General features: G+C 36.9%; 1 protein-coding gene across 7 annotated transcripts in view; it reads right to left on the reverse strand.

Annotated features, from left to right (window-relative positions):
- Positions 1–16,448, reverse strand: part of CLEC16A (C-type lectin domain containing 16A) — a 63,410-nt gene that overhangs the window by 38,310 nt on the left and 8,652 nt on the right. For 5 of the 7 annotated variants that reach the window (XM_042036815.1, XM_042036813.1, XM_042036818.1 and 2 more), the window contains exons 5-12: positions 15,978–16,083; positions 14,449–14,454; positions 13,987–14,110; positions 12,902–13,076; positions 11,892–11,945; positions 9,363–9,476; positions 4,164–4,392; positions 2,639–2,768 (exon numbers count right to left, since the gene is read on the reverse strand). In XM_042036815.1, coding sequence (XP_041892749.1) covers positions 2,639–2,768; positions 4,164–4,392; positions 9,363–9,476; positions 11,892–11,945; positions 12,902–13,076; positions 13,987–14,110; positions 14,449–14,454; positions 15,978–16,083 — 938 coding nt within the window. The remainder of the gene's footprint in view (positions 1–2,638; positions 2,769–4,163; positions 4,393–9,362; positions 9,477–11,891; positions 11,946–12,901; positions 13,077–13,986; positions 14,111–14,448; positions 14,455–15,977; positions 16,084–16,448) is intronic. The other 2 variants (XM_042036814.1, XM_042036820.1) reach the window with 1 other exon arrangement.

A 16,448-nucleotide genomic window follows, 5' to 3' on the forward strand; every position in this document is an offset into this window, starting at 1 on the left:
AAGAATGTAACTACTCAAGGAAAAGCAACCTAAATAATTAGCGATGCTGAAAACAAGCCAAGAGGGCCTTCAGGCTTCCTAAGCATTAAACAAGCCCTACAAGCCTCATGTCACCCTCAGATAGGAGGCTTTTCAAACCCAAAGTGAGTTCAGCTTCAAGGTCTAAAGAACAAAGAGTACCAAGATACTAAAATACTTAAACGCAAGATAACATTAGATTTGTTTTCAGACCAACAGCAGACAGTAAACAACCTAAAACCGAACCTATAACATAAAAGTACTATTTAATATAATTTCATCAAAGCCAGTGTTTTACCAGCTCAAAGCTGCTGAGGTATCAGTAGTTGTTCCATTAACACCAATATTACACAGTATTAAATGACTTCTGTAGTGTCTAATGCATTTTTCATTATTTTCCCCCACATACTAATTAGATTAATGAAATTATGAAACTTGAAAAAAATTATTACAGCAGCAAGAGATATCATTTTCATTCCAAATGCTTCTTCACAGTACCTATCTGCATTATCTCAGTCACAGTAACCTGAGGCTAAAACAACTTCTGAGAATCCCCCTCACCAATGGTCCTCATTTAGACTAAACACACAAGAAACCCAGAAAAACTTCAGCTAAGAAAATAGCAACAGAAGCCACAACATAGCATGAAGATTTGACATGCTTTGGAAAAACGCTTTGCTGTGCAGCATTTCATAAAATGAAGCTAATTTAAAACATGTCTTTAAGCTTAAACTTTCCAGTAGTGAGGCCCATCAAAATAAAATTACACCTAAAATATTTAAGCTTTCTCTTTTGTTTTTCACAGTAGGAAAAGGGCTAAGGGAAATTAAAAGCTTGACTTAGCTTTTACAGCTGCAGATTTTTAACTGCCATCTGTGCTGTTTTTCATTTATTTTTCAACAACTATTGGACTGTTCTAAAAAAACCCCCACTTTTCATAGTAAAGGCTACATGGTAAGTATTTTCAAATGTATTTCTTAACTCTGTAAGCATTTGCTTCCTTTACTAGTCTTTTACTAAGGGCTTGATAGAAGAAGCAGATCAAATGCCATACAAGTGTTCTTTGAATTATTTATTCTTGTGGAGTTTGCTGACAACTGAAGACTGCAACACACTAGGAACCACTGTCACCACAACCATTAATGATTATTCCAGGTATGGAAGCTTCAGTTCCAGCATGGCATGGAGATTGCTGCATTTTCCACTCCCACATGGTACCTTATCCACAAGGCTCAGTAATTCCAACCAGTGTAGAAGAGAAACTATACACACTCGAACAAGTCTCTTCAGAAATTTAGCTACTGTTTCAAACACTACATTTGGCATACAAATTAACACAAAATCTTAACCTATACCAGCTAATTCACTGATATTAAAAAAAAAAAAAAAAAAAAACAAACAAAAAAACCCACATACAATACAAAGGTCAGAATTGCCCTGTACAAGGTATATCCTTATTTTAAAACTATTTCTAGCTCTGGACTTCTTTGATGTTGTTTATTTTTAGAAAAGATGCAGAATGCTGTGAGACCACATCATGAGATCAAGAGTCCTGAGCTGCAGACATTTGCCAAACGCACTGGCAGCTCACTTCTAAGCATTCTGCACTTTTCAAGCCCCGAGCATCCCAGCCACTTTAGTATTCCATGCACTCGCTGCCAATTTCTTTCTAAAAGCCATTTGGCACATATTTTAGTCAAATTATCAATAATCTAGAACAACGTGTTTTAAAGCCAGTTCAAGTCAAGGTTCAATTTCACTTTTACAATGAAATTAAATGTTATCTTTATTAATGAATGTAATCTAAACTACAAAGCTATAATGGAGACAGAATGAAATTCTGGGAATACCAGGCAGCATTTCCCAAGTTTAAAAATAAATTTTAAATCCTATCAAACATGTGCATTTTCCCAATGGACACATTTGCAATTACTTTTGTGTCAGGCACATTTGGTTTCTTAGCATTCTGTTAACAGGAATGCAGGATCTTTTGTGAGAAAGTGTCTTAGGGGTACTTAATATATCCAAGTTTAAATTTTGAAGTCAAGGCAATTTCTGCTCCCAGAAACACTTATAAACTGTACTTCCACTAGAAGTTTTTGATAACCCTAAAACATACTAATGGACCCTAGAAACAGTAAAAAGGTCACAAGGGTTTGTCTATAACTACTGCTACTAAAATTATGCCAACTTCAGCCCTGAACTGAGGAAATTTCCTTGTTTTTTCCTTATAGGTGCATACAAAATGGACAAATGCAACCATAAATACAATTAAAAAACTTATTCTGGCTTAATTCAGAGGTTTAGAAAATTACAGAGTGGAAACATTGATATTCTAGTTTATGTGTTAATATTCTGTAATTTACTTTAACCAACTTAGTGCATCACAATTGCCATAAAGGAAAGCACAAACTACAAAGGAACAGGATCATTTCCAAAACTTGATCAGTAGAGAGGCTACACCTCACTTTTGTATTAATTCACTCACTTGTGATCCAGAAGAACCCCTGTAATTTTAACTTTAAGCAGATTTGAAACATCCCTTTAAGAAAAGCAAAAGATTTAAGGGGAGGGTAGGTAAGGAAGCAATTTGGCAAAATCTTTTACAGTTCCTTTATACCTGTTCCAGTTTGTTATCTCACTCCCAGAAGCAGCTGCACTCTTTTCTTCATCTGTTGTATTCTGTTCTGTCACAGCAGAGATAGACAGCTCTGACAGCTTACATCTCTCCATGATTACCATCTCTATTTCTAAAAAAAAAAACAAAACATACCACCAAAATTTGTATTTTTAACAAAGTTATCACAAGCTCTTTTGCATTTTGTTTGGCATTAAAAGCATCTCATGCATTTCTATATAAAAGAGGTATAACCATTACCTCAGAAAGGTTAATGAGCAGATGTAGGCAAATTTTCTTCCCAGTAAAGAACTTGGCTTACATTTCTTTAAGGAATGTAACACTATAAGAAATGTATACATATATATAAAATACGTAAAGAAAATATACATAGCATTTTGGCAAATAAACCACAGTAAGCTCCCTTCCCACGCAAACCACAGGAAGAAAAGCCATAGAACCTCCTTCTGAAAATAAGACTTGTGAAAAAGCTGCTGAGATTGGGGCATGGGTGGACATCAAGTTTCACTGAGGGTGTAAACAGGCCTCTACAGCTGCAGCAAACAGGACACCTGGTCCCCAGTGCTTCACACCTACTGACTTTCAGTAGAACAAACAAATCTTGCTTTTGCTTAGGAATTTGGACAAACATTGCAACTAAATGCACCACTTTCAACAGTAGATTATTTCAGATTTTCTTCAAATCATGGTAGACAATACACCATCAGTTATTTGACACCATTTAAGGAAAGCTTTCTCAAAGAGACCATTTCCTTAAATCTAAACTCAACCATGTTTGGACAGGACTGTCAAAGTATAACACTCTTGTTTTCAATTGCTTGCAGGCCATCCTGTTTTTCTCATTTTTCCCAATTTATGTTTAACGTAAGTACTAGGACTGATATACATTGTTCTAGAAGTTAGATACTATAAAATAAACAGTTAAAATACGCTGTAAGACCACTCATCCTATAAAAGCAATTCTTCTTAGGTTTGTGCTACATCAAAAATCCTGAAAACATCCAATTAAAAAAAAAAATCTAAGAGTTAAAGATGCTTTCAATTTTGAACTATTTAATATCATCTTCTATCATGTACTGTCACTTTTAGCACACCTGTTAAATTTTATCATTGAAACATGCATAAAATACTGCTGACCATCTTGTAAAGGTGAAGTGGCTACAGCTCTGCCTCACCACAAAAGGACAAGCTACAAAGTTGTCAAGTCTGCTTATCAAGTGCCCACAACCACATACACTGAGGTGCAAGGCAAGCATTGTGATAAGGGCCAAGGCCTGCAGGCACAAATGAACACACTTTCATAGCTTTTAATCAGATTAGAAGTACATGTTCTCACAGCATGATTTAACATGAGAAAAAAATCCAGCCAAAGCCTTAAACAAATGTCACAGTCCCATGTTTACCTAGTGCAGCAAGAGAACAAGTCACATAACAAATCACAACTAGGTCCATGAAGTAAACAAAAGTACCTAAACTGTAAGCATCATTTTCTTGCTGGAATACTCACCTTCATTTTCACTGCTTGTTCTTATGCCCTTTGAACTTGCTTCTGTACCTTTACTTTTATCAAGGTCATCTTGGTTATCTTCAGATCCTCTCTCCTCTTCGTCTTCTTCACCAACATTTTTATAGTTGGGTCTTTTCTGCATCCTCTTCTTCCCTTTCTGTTTGTTAATTTCAAGAGACCTCTCAAGTGTTTCAGTTGGTTTTATGAAACATCTGATACTTGACTTTGCCTGTAAATTGGAAGAATTTACACTGAGTTACAGCAAGGCATTTTCAACTGTAATTGATAAAGAAACTTCAGTTCACATAAAATGTAAATTAGCACACTATTCACAAATCTCAAATCCATTTTAAAATATAAAAAAGTAGTACCAAGTCATCAGTAGCAAAATTATCTCCAAAGATCTATCATTAAAAAGTATGCCTTCTTGAGACAAGAGGATGCAGAACTACCTATTTAATCAAAACAGGTTTTATATTGTTCTCCCTTTCTTTGAAGGGAGGAGACAGACAGTACACATAAAATTAAGACACCTTCTGTAAAAAGGATAAAGGCAGCAAAATCCTCCATGTGTGTTGACAGCAGTGTACTAATACGAAACATGCCCTTTTTAAAGGTTTTTTGGCAGCAGCAAGGACAAAATCCAATGCTCTGTGGTGTGAGATTTTCTGTTGGGGGTTTTTTTTTTTTTTTTGGAGTCTTATGCTTCCCTCAACATCAGACTAAGTCTTGTATCAGCTAGCAACAAATGACACTGTCATTAACCTTTTTTGGGCCTTCAGGCATTGACTTACCAAGTCTGGAAAACCAACCATTTGTTAGACTTAATTTACTTATGTTTTACCCAAACTTATCACAGGATAAGATGGCAAACCAACATCTCATTTTCCTGATTACTAATTTATAGAGCAAGAAAATAAATCTAGATGACAAATTTCTGCAAGAAATTAAGTATTTCCAAGAGTGTGTCATCCTAACACAGAACAATGTATTCTTACAGAAAGTGACCAAGACACTACAAGAAGCTCTGCAAATAGAGGGACAGAAAAACTTGGTTTTCTGCAACTCTGCAGCTTGTTTCTGAGCTGTGTTGTTTGAGCTCCCCTCTCCCTGGCAAGGCCTGTCAGCTGATCACCAGAGTACAATATAAACACTGCTCAGCCAAATCTCTCTGTTACTGAGAAGTGAAACACATGGTCTGGAGCTTTCTGCCAGGTTTACACTAAACGAGACTGCTACAGAAACCCCATTACCTTCCAGAGCTCAATACTCCCATCACATTTAACCAACCCTGGATAAAGGGTTAAAAATTTAAGAGCAAGCAACAGAAAAGAAGCAAGACTAGAGTAAAAACCAAACTGATTACATTCTTTGCCTTGGGTGAATCAGCACAATAAGCACTGAAGGTGACTGCATCAAAGAAACTTCGGGGAAAAAAGTCTGAAATAATCCTTTCCTTCACCAAGTTAGGAACATCTATACATAAAAACAAGAGATTAGGAAAAGATCAGGGAAGAAGCTGTCTGTAAGTTAAAAGGCCAAAATGATTCTCTGAATCTTCTGACATTTTGTAAATGTTTTATAGAAATATTGCATAAATGACTTTACACTTGGCACTGAAACAAACCACATAGTGGGAAGAGTATTTTAAAACACCAAAAAAACCCCACTCCATGAAATTCACAACACTTATGTCCCCTGATAACCTCTCTGATACATTTTTTGTGTGATACAACTGCAACACAAGAAGGTTATAAAATGACCAGGTTACCTTTATTGATGGCTTCTGGTCACAAAAGCCGTAAGAAAAGGGAAGAGTACCTTAAGTCCTATTATTTAGGGAAACAACAGCAAAGTAGCATGCAAGCTGCATAACACATTTTCCCCTTTCTACATTCACTTCTTACTTCTGCATTGCTTCCTAGAATCTGGTAGGTAGTTTCTTTATGGAGAAAGCATGTACTTAACATTCTTGCATTGCTCATATGCTGTCAGCCACATGAGCAAAGCAACACAAGAGACCAGTAGACAGCGGTGTGCTTGTAAACACTGAGCCATGGTCTGGTCCAAGAAGGAATGCTGTAGAAAAAATTCTACACAAATATTCTGTTCTGCTAAATACAACAAGGCTATACAATTAAAACATTCTAAAATCAGACTTAAAATTAATTTAGATAGCATTTGATTTATTATATAAGTTGATTATACAGCTTGAGGTACTGCTGTTTTATATCTTTAAAATGTCTTTCAACCACATTTTCAATAATGGTTTATCTTGTGCAATGTGTGATGGTAAAATAAGGCAATACCAGTAACACCTTTTACAGGAAGGAGAAAGTAGGTTAAAGAAGAAACATGCACTAGGTAGATCTGGCCCACAACTGAATGATGCAGGAAAACAGATCTCACAGGAAGTAAGGTAAACCTTAGTGTGATATCTGACAGTTTAAATACATTCTGCTGCCTACACACACTCAACTCTCATTGTGAGATAAGGGTTTGTATTTCTTCTGATGATGCCTAAAACCAGAAATACAGGGAAAAAACATGGAATAAGGTGGAGAACCTGTTCAATGGAGCTTAGGCAATCACTACTGCCCTGTGATGTTTAGCAGATCTCCATGGGTAGGTTATTGCCAATTCATAAGATAGCAGCAGTTACAGCTGCTGGTCATTTTCTCCATAAACTGATTTCCAGTGAACAGTACCACTTGTTCCTGTTGTGACAGGTACCACTGTTCTTTGCTCTAAATAACTCAGGGTATTTTGCATTTATACACAGCAACTGTAACCCTTCTCAGCTTTTTTTGTTGTGTTCTTTACTCAGTGTCCCAGCAAGAGGACACGAGACTCTGCTTCTAGTAATCTCAGTCCTTACTCTACACCTCATTCCACTTTAATTCATCTTATTACAAAGATGAATATAGATATGAGGTTCTTCTTACTTCTGGGTTTAGAAACTACATGTTAGTTAGAAACTGACAGTTACATTTCAACTTAAACATATCAAGACATCTCAGTCACAACAGATGAGGAGTGTTAGGTACAGAGCAAGGGTTTAGAGATAGCTGCAGTTCACCACAATACACAGATATGCCCAAAACAACAAGCTTAGGACAGTATCAGGATGGTTACCATGGCAAATTAGAACAGAAAGGAAGTAGTAAATGATAAATTTAGGTCTGACTTAAGAAAAAACACAATTTTACATTCAGACTAAAAGCAAATTTAAAAACTTGCTCATCACTTCTAACAATTTTAAACTAACTTCTGAAGTAGCTTTTGGTGGAAATTGTCAATTTCTTTGCAACAGAGAACACCACAGCAATAACCCTGCAATGATCCTGATTCACCCCATAGTCCAGAGAACAGCCCCTGGAATGGCTAACAATGCTCAAAAATCAACTTCCTCTTCTATGAAGTCCCATCACAGAGCAACAAGAAACTGCCTCACTTTACTTGACTGTACCCTCACTTGTACAGTTGACTCGAGCCTCCGTGCACTGAGCTGTGTATCAGCAGGAAAGCCCAAGCAATGCCTGCAGCCGTTGTTCCCACACATCACTGCAGAGCAGCTCCCTTGATGGCTCCCCTCCCTGGAAGCTGGGCAGGGAGCTCTTCTGCTGAAGTTGCACCCCACTCCTTCTGCACATAACCAACCTCCACCAGTGGGCTTCTGACAGTACAGGCTTTCCCCTCCATGGTTTCATTGAAGAATATGGTTTTCTGAAGTTACTAAAAACTAAGGTTTCTCCCATGGAAGCTTTTCCCTTCACCCACTGCTCTGCACTCCCTGGAACACAGCTCCACCTCTGGCAGCTTCACTAAGGGGCTGTTGCAGAAGGCCAACATCCCTCCTATTTACTACCTGTTCAGGTACAACTGCACCCCCAGTTGTGAGGACACATCGTTAAGGCCAGTAAGGAGCAGCAACCTAAATAGTATTACAAATTTAAGAGATGAACAGGAGTTTATAGGAAACCCCTAATATTCCTAACATAAGCTCAAGTACACAAACACATGCTGCAGGTATTTTGCAACTCTGTACAGTAACCATGACAGGAAAAGAAAATCTCACTTCTGTAACAACTGGTGCTCCACCCTCTTGCCACAAATTTCCTAGTAACAAAGCTGCTTCTGCACAAGTAACACACAACATTCAGTACGCAGCCAGCAGAAGGTCAGACATTTCCTAACATAAGCGACTACTTTACCTTAAAGCATTCAGTCAACTCTACCATTCTACCATAGTTTTTTTCTAAAAAAGGTTAGATTCTAAATATCAAGGTAAACAGAACAAAACACCAGAACCCAAAAGGTACTGGCTAAGATCAGTCCACACAGCTTTGAAAGCCCACTGGGAAGAAATCTGGAAAAGTTCATGTGTCTTGGAGAAGCTGAAACATATCTCCCCCCTTGAAACTCCCAGAGCTATTGCCACTGCTGGGAAAGAAGGTGCATGAGAACCAATCTATTGCTTGTTATAAATTAAACATTCAGTCAGCAACTGCTGGCCAGTCAGTCATTGGCAACATGTTCAATTTTTAGACACAACTACAGTCAGAGGCCTCTTACAAAAAGGTCATGTCCCCCTACTTGTTACCATCCCCAAAATAGACCTTTAAAAAGTAACAAGTAATCATTTCACAAACTTGTGAAAGCCACAACAAAAGGGAAAATATTATAAACATGACACCTAGAAAACCAGTACCACCAGCATCAGCATCTAGCAACATCTACCCAGGGTTAAATGTGAAGGTAAAAGGGCAATGACAGACTGACACACTCCCATCTCTCTATGGCTGGTCTCTATTCTCACATGCTCACTGATGCACAACTTTCAGAGATGATCCATTTTACTGCTAAAACACTGGGAATATTCACATGAAAATCATAAGCCAGTATTTTTTTCTAAGTCTCCTCATTTCTACTACAAGTTGCACAAGGAAATTTCACTGGAAAGTTGTGCTGAATCATTTTTATTTCTCTACCCAAGGGCAGATAAAAACCGAACACAGAAGACTGGATTACAGAAGTGTTGCATCAAAATGATGATCCAACAACAAAAGCTGAAGTCTGTTGCTGCTCTCTTCTTCTAAACACAACCACCTTGGCTTACCATTTTCCAGATACCTGATTTTATTTTTCAAATAATTTCTTTGCCTTAAAAAAAAAAATTACAGACAGTTGGCCACTTACTGAGTTTTTCTGTGTATCTTGCTCAACCTTAGAAGAAAACACTGAAAGGTCCCCATTGAGTATAACCTCAGCCAAGGAGTTCACCAAGGGAGCATAATGTATAATCAGAAAAACCTATTAAAAGAAGAGCAGAAAAAAATATCAGACATATTTACAGAATACATAGTTTTACAATTTCACTCGCTGAACATACTTTTGATCTTGTTAACTGCTATCTTTAGTTTACATATAAGTAAAACTGGGAACACTGATAGCTCATTAAATCTACTTTAGAACACAAGAGAGATGGGTATCTGACCTTCCTCCACCTTTGAAGCTACCCAGTTTTACAAATTCTTCATATTCTTTCCTCCTTCTGAGAAGTGTAAATTCTCTTCAACACTTTTGAAAGGAAAGTTGTGTGATATTCTAGCAAGGAACTCATTAAAACCATTCCAGAAATGTATTTTTTTTTAGAAAAAATGAACTGATTATGGAGCACAGCCTCCCCTGACCTTCCTGTGTGCCAGCAACTGGCCAGACTCCAGAAAGTTCTGTGCTGTGCACACAATCATTGTGCAGTGATTCATGAGTAAAGGCCATGCACTAGGCTGAGCTGGATCAGAAGCAGCTTTACTGGCTCTGAAATTGCAGCAAATCAGTGTCAGCTTCATCGTGGCTACAGAACACAGGAGAAAGGACCATACTGCCTGGAGCACTGAAGCATTTGACCACAAGTGCTTTGGTGCTTTACCAGAGTTCTCTGTTTAACTACTCTATTCTGAGCCAAGGCTTACAAGTCTGAGCCAGCAAGCAACTGGCTCCTGGACAGAACCAGCTCAGGTCCAGCTGCAATAGTCTTCTGTTACCTTATATCCATTCTCTTCACAGGAATATCAGAGCTGGATCCCTTATCAGTGGTTCTCGCTGCAAAATTCCTAAATAATTTCTAAGTCATTAAGTCTAGTCACTGTTTTGACAATATTCAGCTGAATGTTCTCCACAGGTTTTCTGATTAAAGTCAGAACCATTCCAGACCTCCAAAAGGGAGGTGATTATTAGCATGCAGTGGTGATCCATATAAAACTTTAAAGTCACAACACACTTCAAAAGTACTTTGAACAACCTCCAAAGCACTCGAGCTTCTGCCAATTCAGCAAGCGTTGCTTGACTGTCCACAGGCGTGTTTTGGTGCAAGAACAGCACATGTTCACTTTGGGAACAGTGGGTGAGAAGTCCCAACAGTGCATTTTCAGGTGCTAGCACAAATCTCTCAAGCACTTGTCTCTAATAAAAGAATAGTGCCTAGAGCATATGCCTGCTGTCAGGAATAGAAATAGTCAGCAAGGTTTGGTAGATCCCACCCCACCACAGTCAAACTCCAGGTTAAAAGAGGTGGGAAAAGATGTGTTTCTGCTGGTCACAGAAACAGTAGCTTGATTTTCTATATCACATCCCATTTTGACACACAAAATTTGTTCTCAGTTCTTTATGACTACTTCCATTTTCCTTTTCAAACAGAATGAAGAACATAGATATAAATTCTGAAGTGATACCTTGTCGATACTTCCACTGAAAGCAAAGACATTAAAAGAGGTCACCTTATACAACTGTATGATGCAGCTCCCTTTGGTTACAAGAAGCTGCTGCTCCCACAGTTTTATCTGTGGTAAATAACCCTCACATCACCACAACTTTTTAGGTTTAAATTAAGGAGCATCAAATTATATTTTCCTCGGAAAAAAACCCCAACCCCATACTTCTAGCAAAAAAGATGAAATTATGGGCTGGATCATAATAAAATGAGTATTGAAGAAGTCTAAATTCAAAGAAAAAGGAGTACAAATTCTACGAACACAAGTCAAAACTATTTTCAGACAATGTAATTTAAGAAAACCAGTCTCATAGCAATGCACAGAAGACTACAGGGAGAACAGATGAATTTTCTCTACCATACAAAAAAAATTTACTGTAAAACTCTTAATTTGAAAATAAATTCTAGAAAGAAAAGGAGGTGGGACTGATAATAAGAAAAAAGAAGTACTTAATTACAGATTTAAGCTACAGGCACAATGAAAATAGTATTGTGAGAAAGTGAGATTTTGGTAGTGGTGGTTTTTGGGGTTCAGGTTTTCAAAGAGGAAAATTCAAACCTGAAATTTTCCATAGCTTAGCCAGATTCAAAATGCAATACAGCATCTTGGTAAATTTCATCTGCCATTGTACCAAGTTCTGTCCCAGCATGTTGTATGACTATCAGACTATTTGTCAGCTGGTGTACACAGTTTATGATCATGGAATTCTCTAAAGGTTACCCTGAGCAATGGGAGCCTCAGAAGAATGAGATTAACTCAAATAAGAAGCTACTTTGTCTGCCCATGGATAGACAAAATGTTCTACTTTTTTTTTTTTTAATGGAAGCTGAAAGGTTAGAAATTTGACAGATTTTCTTTTATGGCTTTGCCAAAATGATGAAATTACACAAATTTATGAATCACAACAGTACTGCAAAATTTGTTTTGAAACAGGACAAATACTTAAAATACTTACTTGAGAAAGAAGATAGAGAGAAACCTGGAGACTTATTTTTGGACGCTCTCCACCCTACAGAAAAAGTTATGACAAAACACTTATTTATTTATACAAGGCATTTATATGGCTTAATGTTTTATTTAAAACAAAACTTGTGTTGTTCCACATTCTGCTACAAAATATTCAGAAAGCATCATGATCTTTAACATTTACTGCTTGTAAACTATTTGAAATGGAGACTCTCTGAATAAGCATAGCCCTTACTCTTCCTTGTTTAAAAAATTGTTATTAGTTATTGTCTTTCATAGTCACTTCAGTAACTTAAACAGCTGAGCATCTGAGAAGTACATTGGTTTGCACTATGCTACTATTCCTTCAAAAAAATTATTCTCAGTTAACATTCATTGAAGACTGCTCTGAAAATTAGCTATTCAGATAATATGAAATACTACCCACAACTGAATGCAGGAACCTGTGCAGGTTTTAAAAAATAGTTTGTATTTCACTAAAAACCAGTTTTCCACTAAATTTCAAGTCTATGCTTTAAAAATAATTTCAGCTACATCACATTAAAACACAGCTTCTCTATAAATACAAGAAACAAGTACCAACCACAAAAGTTTGTATTTTTGGGGTTGGATGGATTTTTACATCATGGCAAATTTGCATTGTATTATAACCCACTTTTGCTAGAAGACAAGTTACCTTATCAGAAAAGGAAATCACACATCTCCCAGTGTTGCAGAAATTTAAACCCAGTTCCAAATTTGCCATTCTTCTTATCTCCACTACTGCTAGCTTTCAACCACCATGTCACCCAAAACAGTGTATCTCTGGGGAATAAAATTTAATCTGCTGTGCTCTGGAATTCAGTCTCAGGGTATTTCCTCTACAGCCACCTCATTTAAGCTGTTTCACGTAAACCACACATAGATATCAAGAGAATCGTATACCTAGTGCACAATCACTTTGCACACTGAAAGCAAATAGCACCTTTGAGAATTAACTGTTTGCAGGCATTAGCTTACCTTGTCTTGATTTACTAATGAATACACGTAGAGGGGAAGAAAGAGCCTATTAAGTAGGTGGTCTGTCAGCACATCATTTAAAAATTCACAGTTAATGATAAGGATATCATTAAGGTAATGCAAGTGATCAAGATGTTCTGCTACCAGGTCACTCAGTTTGCCCCTATTTCTGTGCCTGAAAGAAAGGAGAAATAAGAAATTATACATGATCAATTGTGAAAGTCTTAAAAACTTAGGGAAAAAATTAATGTGCATCCCTGACACAGATCACCTGGCTCATACAGACTGCCCAAAGCAGATATTTCAGTGAAGTCAACTAATGCAACTGGCAAACAGTTGCCTATATTTTCTTCAGGATGCACATATCAAGTTTTCCCCCCAAGTTTTCAGAAGACATGTTTTTACAAAGCTTTGCTTTCCATTGCCAGTCTTTTCATAAGCCAACTACAAAAACAAGAAGATTTTTTTCCAAAAATGAAAGAATTCTGTGTTGTATTTAACATGTACCTCTTCACTTTAAGAAAGCAAGAAACACACGCCCACTCTAAGGCAAGGGTGGCAAGACAAACCAAGAACAACCTGAATCAACAAAGTATTTCTGCAGTTGATAGTGGAGTAGCACATGGCCATGTCAGGTCTGACACCACCATGTCAGGTCTGACAGTTCACATATTAAAGCTCATCCTTCTAGTTTAAATCTTTTTCTTAGAATCTTTTCAGAAAGCTCTCCTAATGAGATGACACATAGAAAAAGAACATGAAAAAGACAAAGTTTGTAAGATTGAGAAGCACAAAATAACACTCATATCTTCTGGATATCTGCTATTTTTAGCAGAACAAAACAAAGATGAAGAAAAGGCTTGTTGCAAACACTAACGCACTCGTATGGATATCAGGACAGATCAAGCACAGCACTGTTACCTTAAAGAATCACTAAAAAACTTTAAAGAGTGAAAAGTCTGAACTGTCTACAAGGGAACATATCTAGACACTAACTTAACTGGACTATTACAGACAAAATAAGGAAAGCACTGACATCTGGGAAGAGCATTTCCATTCAATAGCCAGCATTGGTAAAAGCTTACTCTTCATCAGTCTGCACACAGTTATCCAGTTCTATCACGTGGCTGCCAATAAACCAGACGAGGTTGGAGAAATAAGGAACTGCGGTTTTATCTCGAATGTAATGCAGCATAGGCTGGTTGTCCACTGAAGAGAAATCATTAAAAAGAAAAATCAGTAGTCAATATTTTTTATTGCTTTTTAAGAAACACAACAAAATATCTTCTGAATTTGATTACATGCTAGCTTTCCATACGAGTATACACCTGACACAATCTTAGGCGTGAAATGGAAATCTATAAAAATGTCACATCAGGTCTTAGCTGGCTTGAATGAGCCTAATGTTGATATATTTACATATGTCTGAAAATAAACAAATCTAGTGAAATTCAGAAAGGTTCTTTTAGCACATTACTTATCAAAAAGAAGAGAAAAAAGCGCAAGAATAAAGCAGTAATGCTGAAAGTCAAGCTAGTTAGACTTACATGACACTGCATTTAGGAACACAGGAATCACCAGTGAAGGAAGGGCAAAAGAAACAGACAACAGTTAACAGGATTAGGAACTGGGATAGTGACATCCTCTAAAAGGGTTTAAAAAGCTAAAGCACAAAGCATCTAAACTAAAAGATACAGGGTAGGTGTTAGAGCAGAATATATGCAAACAGGTAGTCAGAAAAGTATCAAACCTGAACATCTGAGCTGTGCCTTTTCAACTCTAACCTTTATAGCACTACAACATTCAATGAAAATTCTAGACAAGTAAATTTTTTTCATAAAAATACTTAGTTGCATAAATATACCACAAACAGGATATGAAGCCTATAATCTGCTCTTTTCTGTGAGCTCGTATTTGCATTTACAGTTCCTTGAAGTAGAAGGCAAGTACCAAGTGCCCATTTCTCAACATATAAAAGAAAAAGTGTTGCAGCCAACACTGTAAAGACCCTATCTGCTATGCAGGCTATGCAGTCATTTGCAAAGCTCATTGTTTTTAAAAAGATCTTATATTCTTCTATGAAGACTGTCAAACCACTTCTTTTAATTGACAGAAAGTTGTGTAAATTCAACATGTAATTTAACTTAAAATGTATTAAAGAACAAGAAGCCCTGCATGACCATATTGCATAAAACATACTACCTTATAACATGCTGATTTCAGAGGCAGAAATTCAGAATAAACAACAGCTTTTCTACAGAGAACACTGTGATATTTTCATTTTATTAAAAATGTTATATATCCCAATAAAAATTTAGGGGGAAGTGACTTTTGGACATTGGGTTTAGAGTACACATTCTCAAAGTAGTGCTAACTTCAAAGTTCAACCAGGTTGCTGAGGTCCCTGCTGAGCTTTGAAGACCTCAGACAATACAGATGCCTCAGTTTCTCTGGAAAACCTGTTCCGATGCTTAACTACTCTCACAGTGAAGCTTTACAATTTTTCCTTATGTCCTACTGGAATGCCCAGCACAGGAATTTGAGACTGTAGTCTCCTGGCCTTCACTAAGCACCTCTGGGAATGGTCCAGCTCTTCTTGAGATTGGAGTGACTGCAGCACCTGAGAGTTCTACATTCATTTTAATGCACTTTTAATCTAAAAGGGAGTGATGTTGGTTACTGCTTCATACACTAGAAAGTTCAATTTCATCAGTAAAAGATAATTCATATTCTTAAAATACATTGGGTTTGGGTTTTTGTTTGTTTACTTTTTAAATACAGTCACATTCTGACCTCTCTTGGAAGGGAAGCTAAAGTTCCTTGTGTATGCCTGACACTTTAGCATTTTTTTGAAAACCAGTTTCATTGGTGAGAAAATAATACTATTTACAAGTACATACTGCAGGTTTGGGACAGTGGTCGCTAAAGTAAAAATGTGTATTTGAAACTTGTCAACACACTAAGCTTTTCAATCTCATAAAACAGAAAGAAAACCCTCACAAGTAAATAACTGAAAATTAAACTACAATGAAACAAGACTTGCACACATGCCCTTTTTAATATATAAAAAGCATACCTTTGTAGACATTTAAAGTTATAGTCCTAACAGCAATCCTGACCATGCTCTCGGGGTGGTTAAAAAATTTAATAGCTTCAGTGTACAAAGCAAAGTCATTAGTGTGCTGTAATGGAAAGAGAAGGAAAAGGAAAGAAAATATTTATTCATTAAACATGTACAGAATATTGGTTAGGATTCTGTATGAATTATGTTTTCTGTATATTAATATGGTACTTTTACCTTCTACTTAAGTAATCGAAATGATTTTGCAATGCACAGTCAGCTGCATTTGTAGCTCTGCATTAAAATAAACTGCTTAAAGCATCAGAGCTTCCCAGGATAATTGTGCACATACTCAATGCTTTCATGCCCTCTTCTGGCAGAAAGCAGAGTGCAGCAAGAAAAAACCCATTTGATCTTTACCCTTTGACTCAGCTTTTTGGACTTTGACTAAACCTCTCAGAACCAAGTGATGCAACAGAAAAGATC

The sequence above is a fragment of the Corvus kubaryi genome, unplaced genomic scaffold (assembly GCF_017639235.1).
Source record: "Corvus kubaryi isolate FWS band 111438036 unplaced genomic scaffold, C.kubaryi_AGA036_p1.0 37387, whole genome shotgun sequence".
Classification (NCBI taxonomy): Eukaryota; Metazoa; Chordata; class Aves; order Passeriformes; family Corvidae; genus Corvus; species Corvus kubaryi.